The 20,570-nt window shown below is 43.9% G+C and overlaps 1 protein-coding gene across 1 annotated transcript in view; it reads left to right on the top strand.

Moving 5' to 3' along the window:
• The window catches only part of gdpd5a (glycerophosphodiester phosphodiesterase domain containing 5a), a gene marked incomplete at both ends in the record, with an annotated part of 74,956 nt that overhangs the window by 25,106 nt on the left and 29,280 nt on the right, over window positions 1–20,570 (top strand). Inside the window, 2 exons of the mRNA XM_083633764.1 lie at window positions 10,940–11,021; window positions 11,441–11,586. Of these exons, the coding sequence (XP_083489890.1) occupies window positions 10,940–11,021; window positions 11,441–11,586 (228 nt within the window). The remainder of the gene's footprint in view (window positions 1–10,939; window positions 11,022–11,440; window positions 11,587–20,570) is intronic.

Below are 20,570 nucleotides of genomic sequence, written 5' to 3' on the forward strand. Positions count from 1 at the left end.
TTAGCTTCCAGCGGCATTGCTGATTTGCAGAGTCTACCTCCTACTCGTAGTAGTCCATCCTGTAGCATAGGATCCAGGCTGTAGATACTACTTGTCTTTTTCACATGGTTTCCTCTCTTCACTGTGGTGATTTCCTCTTGAAATCCTTGGGCTCTGACAGAACTTGATGATTTCTGTCTCTGCTTTTATCATGTCCTCTACAGTCAGTACTTGTTTCTTTAGAGTTGTCTTGTAGTTACACATTTGTTTTTCCAAACTGGCTGTTTGGCTTCTTGTACTGACTTGGTTAGATTTCATCTCCTTTTGTTTTTTACTCAGATCAAGCAGCGTTTCTTTGAGTTTGAGTATCCAAGCTACAGCTTTTTTCAACTTGTACCACTTGGAATAATGTTTGATCAGTTTGTCCACTGGGTCCTCGTTTTCAGCTGCGTGAGTGAGGTTTACTGTGACTGTTTTCTTCACCTCCATGTCATCCTTTTCTATACTTAGCTCATCTGGCCTTTCTGGCAAGAGCTGCTCTGGGTCTTTCAAGAGGGACGGGCCTTCAATCCAGGCTTCATTGGTCATGAGCTTTTCTGCTGACAGTCCTCTGGATGCACAGTCTGCTGGGTTTGTTGAGGTGTTGATGTACTTCCATTGACAATACTTGGTTGCGTCTCTGATAATAGCTATCCAGTTGGCTACAAATGTTTTGAATCGAATTGTATCGTTTTGAATGTATTTCAGAACTGTTGTACTGTCCGTCCAGAATGTTGAGTCTTGCAACTCCATCTGCAGCTCTTTTCTCATCATTTTGTCAATTTTCATTGCCATGACTGCTGCAGTCAGTTCCAAACGAGGGATTGTGGTCTGTTTTAGAGGCGCCACCCTTGACTTTCCCAACATGAAGGCGACATGAACACGTCCTGTTTTGTTTGTGAGCCTCAGATACGATACTGTCCCATAACCACTTTCGCTTGCGTCTGAAAAGTGGTGTAGCTGGGCAGTCGCAACAGATCCGTAGTCAGCAGGTTTGATGGCCCTGCTCACACTGAAGTTTGTCATTTTACTCAAGTCTTGTAGCCATGTGAGCCATTTCTGAACTAGCTCCTCTGGGATGTCTTGGTCCCACGTCAACTTATCTTTGCACAGCTGCTGCAGGTACATTTTCGCTGGGAGTATGAAAGGCGAGAGAAACCCCAGTGGATCGTAAATGGAGCTCACGACTGAGAAGATCCCTCGTCTGGTGACTGGTCTGTCTTTTATGCTAATTCTGAACTTGAATGAGTCAGACTCTGCACACCACAGCACTCTGAGAGCTCTCTCCACTGGCAGGATATCTTGACTTAAGTCCAGGTTTCTCACCTCCTTCGCTCACTCTTCATCTGGGATAGCTGCCAGAACAGCTCGGCTGTTACTTGTCCATTTTGTTAGGTGAAAACCTCCAGTGGCACATAGAGCTATGAGGTCTTTGTAGAGCTTGATGGCTTGCTCCTCCGTGTTGGTAGATCCCAAAAAGTCATCTACATAGTAGTTGCTGAAGACTTTTTCTGTAATGTCAGGTGACACTTGACTCTTATTGTCTTCTGCAGTTTTTCTGAGCGCAAAGTTGGCGCAACTTGGTGATGACGTAGCACCGAAAAGATGTACGACCATCTTGAACTCAGCCATCTCTTGACTAAGATCTCCTTCCGGCCACCAGAGGAAGCGTAAGAGGTCTGTGTCTTCTTCATGGACCCTTACCTGGTGGTACATGGCCTCGATATCAGCCATTACAGCGATAGGCTCCTGCCTGAACCTAGTCAACACTCCAATCAGGCTGCTCGTCAAGTCTGGGCCCTGCAGGAGTTCCCTTGGTACGTAGCGGCACAGTCAAATACCACTCTTAGTTTCTTTTTCTGAGGGTGGTAAACCCTGTGGTGAGGGATATACCAAACTCTACCGTCCTGACGGTTCAGTTGTTCTTCTGGCACTTTGACTGCGTACCCTTTCTTTAACAGCTCATTCATGAAATTTGTGTACTCCTCATGGAATGTAGGATTTTTACACAGTTTCTTTTTGAGGTTGAATGCACGCTGAACAATGGCACTGCGGTTGTTTGGCATTTTTACATCTGCCTTCTTCATAGGTATGTTGATGTGATAATGTCCATCAGTGTGATGTACAGACTTAGACACAGAGTCCATAAACTGACAATCCTCTTGCGACATTTCCAACTTGTCATCGCAGTCACGTTCTGGAAAGTCAAAGCTGTACTGCTGCTTGAGCAGCTGTTCCACATTTTCAACAGAGATTCGGTTGACATGAACCCATGTGTGGTCATTGTTTCCTGAGTCATTGTCTTTGTATTCTTTAAGCGGGCCATTGACAACCCACCCAAGGGCCGTTTTGACAGCATACGGTCCATTGTCTTGGCTGTTTATCCCCTGCCATGGTTCAAGTGCCTTATGCACTTTGGTTCCTATTAGAAGTCCTACTTCAGCTTCGATGTGTGGCAGTTTCACTTCTCTGAGGTACGGCCACCTGTCAACATCCTTTTGCTGTGGAATATTCTGCTTGTTCACAGGAATACTCTTTTGAGTGAAAACTTTGGTAGACAGATGAAGTTGTTTTCATTTAGGCCACTCACTTCTAAATCTGACAGAATGTTGATTTTCACTCTTGTCGCTGGGCTCATGGTATTCAACATGATCTCATTTCGTCTGCCAGTCAGGTTTAACTGTTAGTGCGTCTGTGCAAAACGAAGCTGAGCTGCCGGGGTCCATAAACGCGTAGGTCTCCACAGATGTGCTGCTTTTCTTAGACTTGATCCTAACGGGCACGATAGCAAGGATGCAGTCATCTCCTCCGGCCCCAGTACATGCACTTGTTTCATGACTGAGAGAAACCATAGCACTGGATACAGTTTTTTCTTCTGTTGTGACATTTTCAGCCTTGAAATCATGTGCCTTTTCTTTCTGTGTGTTACCGTCCTTTGAGAAGTGTAACATACTTGGATGCTTCTGAGAGCATGACTGGCATGTCATTCGTTTTTTGCATTCCTTACTTAAATGTCCTTTCATTAGACAGCCAAAGCAAAGTCCACTTTTCTTTAGGAATTCTATCTTGTCTCTATGTGGCTTTTCCCTGATTAGACGGCATTCCTCCAGAGTGTGTTTTTTTCCACAAAACACACATGGCTTGGTGAGACCACTGTTGCGTGATTTGAGATCAGTTGTGATTGTCATTGGTTTGTCTTTCTGTTCACCTTCAGTGACATTAATAGCAAAACTGCTTCCTTTCTTTCTATCATTCCTCATTCTTGTTTCTTGCTCTGACCTGTTCTTTTCCTTACGTATAGTTGCTGCTGCATTAAGGAGAAGGTCTCCAAAGAGCGGGTCTGTCATGATTTTAACTTGCCAATCCACAAAACTGACTAAGTCTTTAAAATTAGCTCTTCTCTTGCTTTTCTCTTGGATGTCAAACGCAACAGCTCTCCATTTGTCTATGATCTTGTATGGTAGTTTTGAGATTATGATTTTCATATTTGAAGGATTATCCAATTCGTCCATGTAGTCAATGTCCTCCATGGCATTCTTGCACTCCAGGAGATACAGTGAGAAGGTGCTCATTGCCTTTGCGTCTTCTGGCTTTATCTGAGGCCAACTGAACGCCTTCTCCATGTAAGCTGCTGCAATTTTCACCTCGTTTCCATAGCGATCCTCCAGCAACTTCACTGCCTCTCTGTATCCTCGATCAGCTGACATGTGTAAGCAGCTCTTTACAAGGTCTCTTGGTTCTCCTCTGCAGTATTGCTCAAGAAAGTAGAGTTTATCTGCACTACTTTCGGCCCTGGAGTCAACAGCGTGGTTGAAAGCCCTCACAAATGACTTAAACTCAAGTGGATCTCCGTGAAACAGAGGAATGTCCCTTTGTGGTAGACGAGACAACTGTTGGTTTTTTACAAGCAGCTCTGTAATGTCTGTTTGTCTTTGCATCACTCTGTGAAGGTCGTTTCCCTCAGCGAAATGTCTCAAGTTTACAGCAGGTGCTGGGTTTGCCTGTGACTTGACCTTTGATCTTGCTCCTAACATCCATTTCTCATCAAGCGGTGGGTGTCGGTGTATAAAAGATGGTGAAGTATGTTTATGTTCATCTTCTTCTTTCAGAGCTTGACTATGCATGGTCTGTAATTTAACCCTTGATGTTTGTGACCTATGGCAATCACCCTGGTTTTCTTCAAATTCGTCATAAACTTTAATTTTAGCATTAGATTCTGCTAAAGCTGTTCTGAGCATTAACTCTTCTCTGTCAGCTTTGATTTTAGCTTCTTGTATATCTAATGCCCGCTTCTCTTTCAGTGCAGCTACCTGTGCTTCAATAGCTGCCTTGTTTGCTGCTTCTTTTAGGCGTGCTGAAGCTGTGGAATGGGTACTAGACCTAACAGACCCACGCTGTGATCTAGTTGTCATTGACACACTGTCTAATGGAGTTACTTCTTTGTCATATCGTTGAGCATCCTTCAAGCGAAGCTTAACATCCTCCAACCATTTAACTGCTTCTGCGAAATATCCACGAAAATGCCCTCTTTTAGGCTCAAACCAGTATTCTTGATCTGCATTTTGTTCTTCCACCCTCAGGAATTGTAGAACTGAATCATTGAGCTCACAAAAGTCTGAGAATGCAGCTTGAAATTCTTCCAATGATTTCTCAACAGCCTGGAAGTTACTATCATCCAGGGATTGCGGAACCGCCCGGGCCACATGGGCCCGGGCCCGGGTACATTTCAGTTCCCCAATTTTTTTTTTTTTTTTAAGATTTTTTTTTTTTTTTTTTACAATTAAACCTCATTTACTTATTACACTCGACTGGTTGTTTTTCAGATGTGATGTGAATCTAAAGTGAACTAAACAAGTCAGATCCACTATAAATGTTTTTCAGTAGATGCTGTGATGTAGCCACAAGAAAGGTGCAATATTAATGTTTTTCAGGAGATGGCGATGTTGCTAGCTATAGGTTCTAAACAAGAAATATGGTTCAAATGTTTACAGTAGTTTTCCTTTCTTGCTGCACTACAATGTTACAATGCTGTGAGACAGGCCCGGCGTTGGAGGGGGGCCTGACCGGGCCGGGCCCCCCCATTCCCTAAACTGGCCCCCCCATTCAATTTTTTTTTTTTTTTTTGTGTGCTAAAAACGTTTTTCCGTTTTTCTGGACGGAATCTGGCTGTCATTAGGCATTGATTAACTGAATGCTATTGCTAACTGTTACTTTGAACCTCCATTTGCAATGATTCTGGCTGGATATTAACTATTGTAAATTTGTCACAATGAATGCAATTTGTGCACAATGTGTAAATACATTTGATATTAATTGTTTAGGCCTAATTATTTGTAAAGTCACAACACATTAGAGATGTGTGTAGTTCTTCATAGATTTAGCCTCTTCATTTTGCTCTCAAATGCACCAGGTCGACAAATTTTACTTTAAAATGTACAAAATCTTCTTCCGGGGGAGAATCCCCCCAGACCCCCCTTGGGTAGCTTGCCCCCCCCAAGCTAGGGGCAGGCCCCCTCTGTAATTTGGTTCTGGAGCCGGGCCTGCTGTGAGACGGAGCTAAACACAAAAGATGCAATATTAATAGTTTTTCATGAGATACTCAGTATTTAATACTAATACTAATACTAATAATAGAAAAGGAGAAGATACTGAATAGTGACATGACAACAGTATAATCCTAATGTTAATTTAAAATTAAATATTCTTCTAAATATGGATAAAAGTCCAAAAAACATAAAATTTTCTTTGACGCTGCCGAGATTCCATTCCTTACAGCACCCCCTACTTAACACGTTCACTGCCATTGACGAGATATCTCGTCTTAAGAAATCCAACGGTTGACTGCCAATGACGAGATATCTCGTCTTAAATTTTTTTTTTTTTTTTTTGACGGTGGGACGTGGATCAACGCCCCCCACGTCTCCTATAAAAATATTGGAGCCACCGAACGTGTACAACCCATTCCACTGACCCACTAAGTGGCGACAGTGCTCTCCAGACTAGAAAAAGCCGAGCCAAAACTGCAGGGGAACGCGCGAGGAAACCATTCTCTCATACTGTAAAATGGATTGGCGAAAACGCTTTCGCTTTCGCGCATTATCGCGCTGGGAGCTGGCGGTGGGGGATTGCAAATTTGCATAATAGATTATGCGTGCAACACACTTTGAAACACCGGCAGAAAGCCCACAATCGCACGCAGCTTCATTGCAGCTGAGCTCACAACCGAAACGACTCATGCAGACTCGCCCAAAGAGCAGCCGCCAGCAGCCAGGCAGCACAGACAGGCAGAGCCTCGCTTGTGACAAACGCTGCAAAGCCACCAGAGACACACCCACGGAGGGAGGAGTTTGAAGGAGAGGGGGGTTTCCTGCTGCTATGGAGGAAATTACTGTTCAAAACTATTGTTTAGATGTCTGACGTCTTACGCCAAAAATAAATGGTTAAAGTGACTGTTCTATCGAATTTCACAAAAAGCCATTTATCTCAGAATAAATTTTCAGACGCTGAAACCATGCTGTATTCTACTGCTAATGCCTACATAACTACTAACTCTACAAACTCACTCTTTTAGACAGAGAAAGCACACATTCTATTAGTTCTTTTGAGATCATTTGTGTTCACAAAATCTTAGCAGAAAAGAATCCTCGGCTCTTGAAAGATGAGCCAGAATCCTCAAAAAAAAAACTTGGCAGAACCTACCTACAGTATTGAAAAAACGGCTGGCAGTGAATGTGTTAATAATAGTTCCAGCGCGGCTGCGAAAATATGGTGGCGCATTGTGTCAAGTGTACTGGCTCGGGGAACGGTCTGGCCCCCGGTCCCTTAGGTTTCTGACAATGTGGCCCCCTGAACAATTTAGTTGAATAGCCCTGCTGTAAAACCCAGTCGCACTCATATTCTGGTTTATTTCAAGAAAAACATTTTGGCTAGTTGAAATTAATTGGCTCGTAACTTTAAAATCTAGCAGCCATATTGGCTGGTGATAAAAAAAAGTTGAATCTCAAACCCTGCAGTGAGAGCAGGTGGTCACATAGCAGTGAGTGAGAAAAGGAGCAAATATATGATTGTTAAGACTGAATACTGACATCACAACCGTCTAATCCTAATGTTAATTTAAAATGAGATATTCCTATATGAATCTGGCTTCAAACGACCAAAATCTTTATATGATGATAATAATAATAATCAATGATGGTGGTTCACAGACGTGTGTGTGTGTGTGTGTGTGGGGGGGGGGGGACACGCCCCCCCGACACGCCCCCCGGCCCCCCCAAGTTCAGATGCGTTCCGCTATCCCTGCTATCATCTTCCTTGAGATTATCAATGTCTTTCACTCTCCCAGTCAACTGTGCTAGTTTAGCTCTCCTGGCTTGTATAAAATGGTTCAGCTTTGCTTCAAGACCTTTTTCTGTATACGTGACTGCCCTCCTCTGGTCAACTTCGGTAATGCCATCTTCAGGCGTCAAGTCCTTATCCGCCATCTTTGCCATGTGCCAGATGAGCCCAGCGCAGTTGAAAGTGAAAGCAGAAACGTTAAGTCTCTCTTTGGTTTGTAACAGTGTAACACTTTATTGAAGGGCAAAATTAGTGACAGGCATCTATGTTTCTTGTTCGTCAGACGGTGGAATTGCAGTCAATTGATTTGCGTGAATATTTTTCCACAGGTGGGGTGGGAGCATGTTGCGCAGGATTGCATCATCCATCCGCGCACTGAGTGAACAGAACTTTTTGACTTAATATAGTGGCATATTATCTCCCCAAACTTCGTCTTACACCACTTCTTATTGCTGAATAGTGAAACTTATTCTTGTACGCGTCTCCATCCGTTCTACTTTATTCATGTTTTCCATTTCCATCCAAATGTAATAGCCTATGCAGCAAATTACTCACGAATCCAGGGACCTTTATGGTGCATCATGTCGATTTATTGGCAGAAATCCTTGTCCAATACAAGAGAAAACACGGCAAAAATATATTCCAAACAGTCCAGTAAGATACTCCAATAGCATCACATTAGGCTACTGCTTGGAACAACGGTCACATTGCTCATATTAGTCACGTTAATCAGGTTAATCACGTTAATCACGGTCAAAAAGTTGTGTCGTTCCACACTAATCAGCATCTTCTTCCACACTGAACGCTCTAGAGGTTTTCACACTACTTGCCAATAATGCACATGCGCAGTAAATAACAGATATATGTAGAAATAAACACAACTATAAAAAATGCAGGATAAACAATATTCTATAAATGTTGAACTATTCTATATACTGAAAGAAAGAGCAACATACCAAAGTTCTTAATCAAAAATAATTACCGGTAACCAAATATTAATACAAAATTAACTAAAGTGCAATTCACATGAATTTGGCTCTTACAACTAGAAATACAAAAACACAATAGAACAAATAGTTAAGAAAAAATATCAAATATACACAACATGCTGTCTATTACTTAAAAAAAATATGGCAATATCGGCGCACCATATCGGCCGATACGATATATCGGTAATTGGCCAATATCGGCCGATAATATCGGCGAACCGATATATCGGTCGGGCTCTACACTGCTTACAGTTAACTCCAAATGACTGCACTAAGTATTTACTGTATACTGTATTTTCTTTTGTTTTAAATTGTTTTCCCAATTTACTTTGCTGCTCAATATGGGTTCTCTTAGAATCAAAAACACCAGCCTGATATCAGACTGAATTATCAACTTGAGTCATTACACTCCATTTCCTTCTTCAGTCTGACATTGCCTCCACTCCAAGCGATTTTCCAACCGATTATCTTTGAATAATAAATGCTTTCAAAGCAGAGTGCTGTTGGGATTTCAAAGTAATTTGGTACTTTTAATTGATTTAGAACAGCCTTATAGTAGCATCTATCTTGTCTATAGCGGTTGCCTTTGTTGTTATTACTCCTCGATGCACTTGACAACAGGAAACAGCCTGACAACGGCGTTAGTCCTGCCCGTGGCGCTGTTTATTGTCGCTGATTGGGTAAAACGTTAGTCCCCCTCGGCGCTCATTGGACCGAACATTTTTTCAACATGACAAATGACTGCATGTCATGATGGAGTGGGCAGATTCAAAGGTCTGGACCCAGGCAAAAAAACAATAACACATAATAGTGAAAGGAAAAAGTGACCACAGTAGCCTGTACTACGTAGCTAGATTAATGCCTTATCCGAGTAAGTTTGAGTTTGAACCTGGTTTAGCCGTACTACAAAGCAAGTTAACTTCTAATCACCATGGCAACTCACGCTGCAAAGCTAACCTGGTCCCGACCAGGTTAGCTTCAGAGGATAAGATCAAAATCCATGACAGACCCATATAATCGGCTCTCTGGAGTCACTCACCATTCATATAAGATCGCCATATGAAAAATAGATTGCAGTCAACTGAGAATAGAACAAGAAAAACATTTGTGGCTCTGTAGGCTACATAATTAAATTAAGCCTACTTACCACTTTATGTCTTAACAGCTCAAGATGCGTGGAGAAATATGATCACTATTAATCACCGCGGCGCATATCATGAATGGAGCCTCAAATGGAGTGAGGGACGGTGATATTCTCCTATGCCAGAAAAGCCTATACATATAATATAGATATGGGATAAATATGGGATAGCCCCAATACTAAATATGCAGGCTACTCTTGCATGTTTCAGCTGGAACTGTGTCCTGTAGGCTGTATGCCAATATATGAGCAAAAATAGGCTAGTTTTTATCAATGAAAACTATGCCCGCATCGTCTCAATTCAGTTCAGCAGTTTTCTCTTTTATATTAGGCTATTAGGCTTTATACTAGGCTATTTTATATATGAATTATTCGATCAGTGCAACCACACACATGAGTGATAGAGATCATTATTCATTGAGCATGCGTTTCTAAATCTATGGTCTAAATAGGCTTACAGATTGTGGAAATGTATAGACTGAGATTACACATTTACATTTGTTGCTGTTGTAGGAGACAGAAATCGCTGATCAAAGTAAATCAAATGACTGATGTGAATACAAGCTGCTGCTTTAGACAGCCCTTCAGCAGACTATATCCAACGCGGATTTTCATTCTGACATTAAATCGCGGATACATTAAATATCCGCTAAAACTCTGATCACAGTGCGCTTTCATTGAACAAGGAAATGGGTGTGGAAATGGGTGTGGGCGTGGATCAACTCAGCTGTTCATAATGTGATTGGCTAGCGCACCTCTTTCGCGTGGACGCTCGCCTGTGCACGAGTGAAAAACGTGCGCGTGCACAGGCAGATCCCAGCTTCAGTTATCGAGTAGAAAACCAGCGTCGTAGTATCCTTAAACTAGATAGCTTTGATCCTGTTCAGTCAAACCAGATCAAAGTGACAGATCGCGGGTCTGTTAAGATAGCTTCGTAGTATAGGGTACAGGCCTGAAAGTGAAAGCCAGTAATCTGACCAAGTAATCATTGGGTCAGTTGTATTGCAAATTTGTGCTATAGGTAAATGTGTGCTATGGGACATTACAAATCTTACTTATTGCATTTTTAACACAAATAGCAGAGCCCTTTGCTTTATATGTTTGTCCCCATTTAGCATTCTGGTTAATAAACGAAGAGTTCATTTGCAAAAACAGGTATCTCCGTTTGTATTTTTTATGGTTTCAAATTAGATATTAATGTATTTATATTGTAATACATTTATTTTTGGTACATTTTTACTATCAATCACAACTAAAACATATTCATCTGGTAATTTTCACATAAATTACCTCAAAAATGTTTTGTATGTGCAGTACAGGGAGTATCAAACAGGTGTTGTTTATTCATTTTAAGAATGGCGTTTACCCTGTTTTTGCAAATGAACTCTTCATTAACACAAATACTCTGGTATTCTTGGCTAAATAACCCACGAATACATCTGTGTTTTGTCCCCAGTCCACAGCACCTTTCCTGCACATAGGAGCTCTAATAGCCTTCACAGCCATGGCTGGATGTGTGGTCCGCAGGGAAAGGTCCAGTAAGTCTCCTCCTCATGTCTGTCTCTTATAAAAAATAAAAAATAATCACTGAGACAATGTGAATGTCACCTCAAATGTTGTAATGACATTTTGGGGGGTGATATGGACTCATGCAGGCTATTTTATGGTGGTATCCTGAGTTTGAATAACGTCACACTTTCCAGCCTTTGCACTTAATATACTCCTCTATGTCAATTCTCAAAAGCCTTCAGCTATCAAGTATCTATTCAAGGCAAAAATTGAAAAACCATGGCTCCCTGAAAACACGATATATGTTTACAACACAATCAATGATTTTTAAATATGTTAATGGAAACATCCAAACACATGAAACCAGACATGAATCACCAAAAATAGGCTGTGAAATTGATACTTGTGTGTGGTGATGGTCTGACCCTGACATCCTCGCCCTCCCCAGCCTTCCATGTGGCGGTGTTGCTGATCTACATGGCCGTCCTCCTGGCTCTCTATCTGGCACCGCTCACGTTCACCTGCCCCTGCATCATGGACCGCAGCCACCTCAAGCCTCCGCCTGACGTCATTGGCCGACGAGGAGCGCCGATGGTGAGTGGCTGTACTGTCAGACCCCACTGTCCTGTCCTGTCCAGTTAAACGGAGGCTCCGGAGCTCAAAGGGTGGAGCATGGCACAGCTGAATGAGTAAAAGACGTAAACGGACTGTGCTCTACTGACTTTAAAACAAAAAAGCATGCATGCATGTTATGTATGTATGCATGATCTTTGAGCGTAGAGCGTTGTATTCAGACCAGATCCAGCCACATGAGGAAACTGTGTGAGGGGCTGTTAGCACTGCAGAGTCAACAACACACGGCACTGTCCCTTCACAGCTGGGTGAGCAAAGACTGTTCCAGATCACTAGCTGTAAACACATATACAGTGCTGTTCAGAACCGAATTGCCCTGCCCGACTGAAGGCACACACACACACACACACACACACACACACACACACACACACACACACACACACACACACACACACACACACACATATACACAAACATGCACACACACCACCTGGCTTTCACCTTCCTTAGCCTCCATCAGGTGTCTGGAGATCTCATTTTGGGAATGATGGTAGGCCAAATATTCAGACAAGTAGTAGTAGTAGTAGTAGTAATAATAATAATAATAATAATAATAATAGATGGGGCTTATATAGCGCTTTTCCGTAGCTCAAAGACGCTTTACAATAGGTTTCACAAAAACTAAACACTGGGGGGGGCGGGGGGTGACGTTAGTGAACATATAACGACAGAGATTACTCTAAACACTGAGTACTATGTGGGGGGGGGGGGCGATATTGGTGAGACAAGACAGTAGACAGAGACAGCACACAAACAAGGATGGGGGGAGGGAGCAGAGGGACTAAGGGAAGGCGGTGGAAAAGAGATGGGTTTTGAGGCGGGAGTGGAAGACTGTGAGGGACTCTGAGGTTCTGATTTCTTGGGGAAGGGCGTTCCAGAGTCTGGGAGCTGCCCGAGAGAAAGCTCTGTCCCCAAAGCTGCGGAGTTTGGACTTGGGGGTGGAAAGGAGGTCGGCTGAGGAGGATCTGAGGGACCGGGAGGGTTGGTAGGGGGAGAGGAGGTCTGTGAGGTAAGGGGGGGCCAGTTGATGAAGGGCTTTGTAGGTGATGACCAGGATTTTGTAGTTGATGCGGAAGGAGATGGGAAGCCAGTGGAGTTCTTTGAGGACAGGGGTGATGTGGTGCCAGGATTTGGTGTGGGTGAGGAGTCGAGCTGCTGCGTTCTGAACCAGTTGGAGTCTATTGATGAGGGTGGAGTTGATGCCATGAAGGAGTGAGTTGCAGTAGTCCAGGCGGGAGGAGATGAAGGCGTGAATGAGAGTTTCAGCAGTGGAGTGTGAGAGGGAGGGGCGAATTTTGGCAATATTACGGAGGTGGTAGAAGGAGGATTTGACAATTTGACGGATGTGGGGTTCAAGGGAAAGGGTGGGGTCGATCGCCGAGATTGCGTGCCTGGGAGGAAGGGGAAACAGTGGTGTTATCGATGGTGAGGGTGGGGTTGTTGGTTTTGGAGAGAGTGGACTTGGAGCCGATGAGGAGAAGTTCTGTTTTATCACTGTTGAGTTGTAGAAAGTTTTCTTGCATCCAGGATTTAATAGCAGACAGGCAGGAGTTGATGTGGGAGAGGGGTGGGTTGTGGGGGGAGGTAGTGCTGAGGTAGATCTGGGTGTCGTCGGCATAACAGTGAAATTCCAGGTTGAAGTGACGGAGGATCTGACCGAGGGGGAGGATGTAAGTGATGAACAGAAATGGACCGAGTACAGAACCTTGGGGGACACCATGTGAGACTATAGAGGGAGCAGAGGAGTGGTTGTGTAGGGAAATGAACTGAGAATGGTTGGAGAGGTAGGAGTGAATCCACCTGAGTGCAGTACCTTCGATACCGAGATCTTCCAATCTGGAGAGCAGGATGTTATGGTTCACGGTATCGAAGGCTGCACTCAGGTCGAGGAGGATGAAGATGGTGAGGGATCCGGAGTCGGCAGAGGTGAGGAGGTCGTTGAAGACTTTAATGAGTGCTGTTTCAGTGCTGTGGAGGGGGCGGAAACCAGATTGGAGGGGTTCGAATAAATCATTGGAGTGCAGGTGGTGTTGAAGTTGGGTGGCTACTATGCGTTCCAGGGTTTTTGAGAGGAAGGGGAGGTTGGAGATAGGCCGGTAGTGATTGAGGCAGGATGGGTCAAGACCGGGTTTCTTCAGGATGGGAGTGACAGCAGCAGTTTTGAAAGCAGAGGGGACAGTGCCATGGGAGAGTGAGGAGTTGAAGAGGTTTGTGAGGTAGGGGCAGATGACAGGAAGGCATGATTTCAGAAGGGGGGTGGGGAGGGGGTCAAGGGAGCAGGTTGTGGGTTTGGATGAGCTGATGAGTTTGGAGACGGTGGAGGCAGTGACAGGGGTGAACCGGGAAAGACGGCGGTGGGGGGGGAGGCTAGGAAAGGCAAGCGGGATAGAGAGGAGAGAAGCAGGGGTAGGGGCAGCTGGGGGGGACAGAGGGAACAGTGATTGGTAGATGGTGGTGATTTTGTCAGCAAAGAATTGAAGGAAGGCAGTGCATTGTTCAGATGAGGAGGTAGGGAAGGCGTCGGTACGGGGCTTGAGGAGGCTGTTGACGGTGGAAAAGAGGGTTTTGGGATTACGGCTGGGGTCGTTGATGATGGAGGAGAAATAGGCAGACTTGGCGGCAGTGAGGGCATCTTTGTAGGTTGAGAGGTGGAGTTTGTAGGCTTCGAGGTGAACGGTGAGTGGTGTTTTCTTGATGAGTCTTTCCAATTGGCGGCCGGTCTGTTTGAGTGTGCGGAGTTGAGATGTGAACCAGGGTGCAGAGGTGGTGAAGGAGACGGTTTTTGTTTTGAGAGGGGCCAGCAGGTTGAGGGAAGCAGAAAGTGTGTTGTTAAGGTTGTTGGTGAGATCGTCAGGGGAGGTGGGGGGAGGTTCCTGGGGGAGAGTGTTGGAGATCAGATCGGAGAGTTGGAGGGGGTCAATGGATTTTATTTTCCGGAAAGTGATTTGCCTGAGGATCTGTGGACGTGGGGTTGGGGATGGGACAGTGAACTGGATGATGCTATGGTCTGACAGAGGGAATGGGGACGGATGGATGTTGTGAACTGGTTGATTGAGGGAGCAGACGAGGTCGAGGATGTGGCCTTTGACATGGGTGGGGAAAGTGATGTGCTGGGTGAGGTTGAAGTTGTCCAGTAAGGTGGTGAATTCAGAGGTAAACTTGGAGGTCGGTGAGTCGATGTGAATGTTGAAGTCGCCAAGGAGCAGTAGACGGGAGGAGAGGGATGAGGCAATTGTGAGAAGTTCAGACAGATCAGATAAAAAAGATGGGTTTGGTTTGGGGGGCCGGTAGATGAGAATAACAGTCAGTGAGAAGCAGGTTTTGAAGGCAAGTGATTCAAATGAGGAGACAGTGGGGAGGGTGAGTTCTGAAGTCCGGAAGTTCTTGTTAAATATCACTGCAAGGCCACCTCCACGGCGGGAGGGGCGGGGTTTAGAAATGTAGTTAAAGCCAGGGGGGGATGATTGGTTGAGGGAGAAGAAGTCATCAGGTTGTTGCCAGGTTTCAGTGAGGAGGAGAAAATCAAGTGAGTTGTCCAGTACCAGTTCATGCAGGAGGGGGGCTTTATTGTTGAGTGATCGGGTGTTGAGGAGGGCAAAAGTGGTTGGATGGGAGGGTGGAGTAATGGGGGCAAACAGGAGAGGTCGGAGGTTGTCGAGGTTGACAGTGCGGGATGTTACAGTGGAGGGGGGACGGTGGGAGCTAATTGTATGGATGTAGGAGACCGGATGGATGTTGGGGATAGTGGAGGAATGAGGATGGGGGGGGGTGTCTGGGGCTGCGGTGGAGATAGCGGCGGCGGCGGAGGATGCCAGCAGAGCGAGTGGGAATGAGTGCATCATGGTGTAGCCTGTAGTTATTATTAAGAAGCAGGAGTTCATGGGAAGAGTAGTGGATATGAGGGGGGAAGCTGGGCTGAGGGAAAAACAGGTAGGGAGTAGCATGGAGTAAAACAGGGGGTAGGGTGAGTAGGAGCATGAGAAAGTTGAATGTGGGACCCATAATGGCAGCAGAGGGGTGGGAAAGTGGGGTGAAAGTAACGTTAGCACGGGCAAGCGTTACGTTGCTACTCACGATACAGATGAGTTTGTGATGAATGAAGCCAGGGAGAGTGGTGTCCGGAGGGTCCAGTGAGTGAGGTAAGAGTAATGGTAGTCCGAATGAGCGGAGGGAAAGAGTCGGGGTGAAAATTATGAGCAGAGAAATTAGGGACAGAGCCGAGGGCAGCTACCAGACGTTAGCTAGCCGGCTAGCCAGGTGGAGCTAACAGCCGGATTAGCAGAGGAGCGTAGGCAGGGGGGGTAAGGAGACAGTGAGACAAGTCGGACAGAAACGAAAACGGTATAGGGAAAGCAAAACAAAAGTCGATAAAAGAATAAAGTAACGTTACAAAACAGGGAAAAGACAAATAGACAGACGAAGAAGCGGCAGCCACACACGACGCCAGCAGTACTCTCCGACAAACACAAACACAGTGACGTAGTGACGTAGGTTGCCAAAGGACGTAGTAGTAGCAGCACCATCATTTACAAACAAAAACATCTGTATTTTCTGCAATGATATACTTTCAAATTAAAGGTACATTCAGCAATGTTTTTGTGTTAAAATAAGTGTTAAATGGCTCTATATTCTGAGAGCAATCACTGAAATAGAGTGTTTGGCCAGGAACTTGAAACCCCCAACCCACCTCTGTCCTCTATCTCTCTCCTGTAGTCCTGCATGCAGGGTGGACGTATCTCTGCAACCGTAACACGTAGAGACTCACAGATGGCGGCATTGGATTCGGAGTGAAAAAATACATATAGTTCTTTATAAGCATCGCGATCTGACCCGTTTCCCAGAAAATGTCAACTTTTCTCGGATTGGATAGTTTGAGGTCGGCGCCAATTTTTATCCAATCAGAGAAAAATTTACATTTTCTGGGAAACGGAAGGTCGGATCGCGATGCCTATAAAGAACTATATGTATTTTTTCACCCCAAATTCAATGCCGTCATCCGTGAGTCGGTTGCCGAATACGAGATAAGATGGTATGTTCAATAGCCTTTGCAGGTCAAATGATACATTTATTACAAGCCGTTACATAATATTTTAAGTATTAGTATAAGTCTAAAAATGATACAAAATAAATCTCCATACAATTGTTGTGGTTACAGCAACTTGAATGATTCCTCCAAAACACACATCTCAACTGGTTTCTATGACATTGTTGGAGCAAAATAGGTTGTAAGCTTCATCAAATAACATGTAATCACTTCCCACAACATACGTTTCCCCTATGGTTGAAATTATGTCACATGCAGGTGTACTACAATAACCAATGTTTGTATCTATGCCTTTGACTGGCAATGTTTGCCTCAATGTGGATCTTTGTAGGGCTAAATCAAGTTCTAAAGTCCAATCTGTCTTTGTCGGTGGGCATTTTGAGATAAGATAGGATGACACTTCCAGTAGAGCAATGCTTCTCAAACTTTTTCACATCAAGGACCCCTAAACTGACATAAATTAGACCACGGACCCCCATTTGATAAGATGTTGTCCCAGGGTCGCCCATCGGATTTTTGCTTTTAGATGTTTTTTTTTGGAATAATATGTTTATTACATTTTTTCCTGTACAACCATCAGCTGTCATTGCAAGTATTACAATACAGGTTCTGTACAACAAACACAACAAAACAAATACAACCCTCCCACACACACAAACCCCCACTCTCTCTCCCTCTCGCTCTCAACATCCATCGATCAGTGGTACCCAACAAAGCAAAGACAACTTTGAACAAAAAACAAACATCAAAACAACATTTCCAGAAGAAACCTGGAATCCACCACACACTGCAAGTCTTCAAGATCCCTGTCCTGAGTCCGCCTCCTGCATGAGCTCCCCTATATCTGCACTTGTGATGAAATCATTAAATGGTTTCCATATCCACTCATACACTTCCAATTTGTTTTTCAAGGTGTATGTTATTCTTTCCATTGTCATACATTGTGCCATGTTCCTGATCCAGACCCCAATTGAAGGTACATCAGTTTTCTTCCAATTAAGAGTGATTATACGTTTTGCCTGCAGTATACACGAATCCTGCGAAGTCGCAGATCTAAACAAGCTGCCATTACTGCGGTGACCTACTGCGGTGGCTCCAGGGGGAAATACATGGCGCGCGCGTTTGAATGCAAGCTGTCCTCGAGTGTAGCCTTATATTTTTCTACATTTACATTTTTATTCAACGTTACTTTTGACAATGATGCCTAGGAAATTGGGAAGAAGCTGTGCCGTTATCAGCTGCCCCAACAGTAGTGGCAAACTTCAACTTTGGAAGAGAATAGAATGTGAAATAGCGTTACACAAGCCTTTACTAGCGTTAGCTACATGAAGAGTGCCCCTGTCTGAAACCATAACGTTACATAAACATACAAATATAGATTCCCTGGACGTGCAATGGACCGAGCTGTTCGCCAGAGGTGGATCAAGAATATTAACAGAAAGGACTTTGTTCCAAATAACAACAGCATGGTAGGTTTTGGTTAAGTCGTAAATCGCTAACGTTATTTCACCTCATAATGAGTAGCATGCAGCTGCCAGCTGCCTAGCCTAAGCTAACAGTGATTATGACATGGGTTATGTCAACATTATGATGGTTGTTGATGGACAGGTCCTTTCAGAATGATGTGTTCATCATCTGGTAGATTGTGCAATATTTGGCCAATCCATCCCGAGCTCAGGTCATTTTCACCCTCTATGAGAGACCTGTAGTTGGCATTCTGTTGCTCATCACAAGCCAGGCGATTAATAAAATGCTCTTGAATGCCTATAAAAACACAAATTCGTATTGTTTTAATTTTTACTAATGTAATTGGTGTGCAATGACATGCAACTTGATTGTTTATGCTAGCTAGCTAGTTACAGTAACGTTAACATTAGCATGTTTACACATAGCGTCACTTGAAATGCGTCTCGTTAAGTGGTATTTTTTCCGCTATTTATAATTTGAATAATTACTATCCCCATCCATAATAAGGTCCTACCTTAATCAGTAACTTGGGGCCACTGTCTCACGTCATCACACCAGCTCATGACGCTCATGATGCTGTGATTCATTTGGCATAGCGTGACTGCAGTCTGCAGCAGGCAGCAGCACAGTCTAGCTGCGGGGACCTGCCCCCGCAGTCATGGCGTCCCTAGATGGCGGCCTACACAAATTGGCCGTAGGATTCGTGTATAGCAAAGTCAATACATTTATATTCTTTGGTTGTCAAATTGAGACCTATTGGGTATAGGTGAAGTAATATCATTTTAGAATCTAATTGAATATTCACAGACAAAATGGTCATGATTTTATTGATCACCTCTCTCCAGAATTGTGTTATTTTTTCACATTCCCAAATACAGTGAATAAGTGTCCCTTGGGCCTCATTACATTTAAAGCAGGTGTCAGGTATATTACAATTATATTTATTTAATTTGACAGGGGTTACATATGTCCGCATCAACCAATTGAATTGCAGTAACTTTAAATTAGTGTTGGCTGTTTGTGTCTGAGCTTCCAGACAGACTGTGTTCCAATCTTCAATTGATATATCCTCCTCTAAATCTGCCCGCCACGCGTCAAGTCTGGATATCGAGGACTCGCTAGAACCAGATGCAAGATAAGTATAAATTAATGAGATCAATCCCTTACTATTACAGTTTTTGGTTATAATTTCTTCTATGGATGAAAGTACAGGAATTTCCAATGAGCGGTTTTGCATAGAAGAAATAAAACTCCTCAATTGTAAAAACTTTAAAAAATGCTTCCTTGGAATATCATATTTTAGAGATAGTTCTTCAAAAGACATCAAAACCCCTTCTTTGTACAAGTCAGATATTTTCTTTAACCCTTTTATTGCCAAAATTTTGAATCCAGCATCCAGTTGACCTGGTTTAAATGTAACATTACCCCAAATTGGACTAAACTGCGACAAGGAACTAGATATATTCATATGTTTCATTACCTCATACCATACATTGATCATATTGAGGACTATAGGATGGGCAGTATGTGCTCTTAGATGTTTTAACTTGGCTGAGTACATATATAGGCACAATGGGATCTGGACAGAACATGACTCTATCTCCATCCATGATGGAGTAACTTCAACAGAAAAATAGAACATCACGCCCCCTATTCTCCCACAGGCCTTCGGCGCTAAAACGGGCCTTAACCGCAAAAAAACGTGCCTTGCGCCTGTTTTGGGACGATATCAATATGGCTTTACGCTGCCAAATGCGCTTTAGGCCGAATGGGCGTGGCGCAGTCCCAGAATGGGCCAAAGTGGGCGTGTCGGCCTTAAATCTCGGCGTACTGATATCTTCGCACCTGGCGTAAATTTAGCGCTTTGCACCTTTGAAAACCAGGCCTATTCAGTGCGCCAGTGCTCTTCTGCCTCTCCCCTGTCACCTTTCTCTGTCTCTCTCTGAAACCAGGCCTATTCAGTGCGCCAGTGCTCTTCTGCCTCTTCTCTGTCACCCTTCTCTCTCTCTCTCTGACTCCCTCGCTTAGACAGGCACAACACACTTCCCATATAGGAAAAATAAGTTGTAAGTTGTCTGGCCTGTCCCAGCATGCATTGTGCTTCTCCATTTCGCTACTAAATAGCAACCAAATGAGGCGAAATAGATATAAAAGGTCGATCTAAAATAATGTGTAATGGTAACACAGCCTGCAATTGTAGAACATTTCAATATTGGACCAAATAAAACATCGAAATTAAAACACCACCCTAAGTGAAACATATATGTCCTCCTGGGGCTATATATATCCCTTGTCGATTTAACGTGATTTAGATAAGTGACAGCGGAACGCGCTTCCTACTGTCATCTGCTATACTGTGATGTCCGCTCCAATAACTTGGCCCTACTTCACATTTAGTTTTACAATAAAAACACATTTATGCAATGACTTT

This window comes from Poromitra crassiceps (genome assembly GCF_964638095.1).
Source record: "Poromitra crassiceps genome assembly, chromosome: 1".
Lineage (NCBI taxonomy): Eukaryota > Metazoa > Chordata > Actinopteri > Beryciformes > Melamphaidae > Poromitra > Poromitra crassiceps.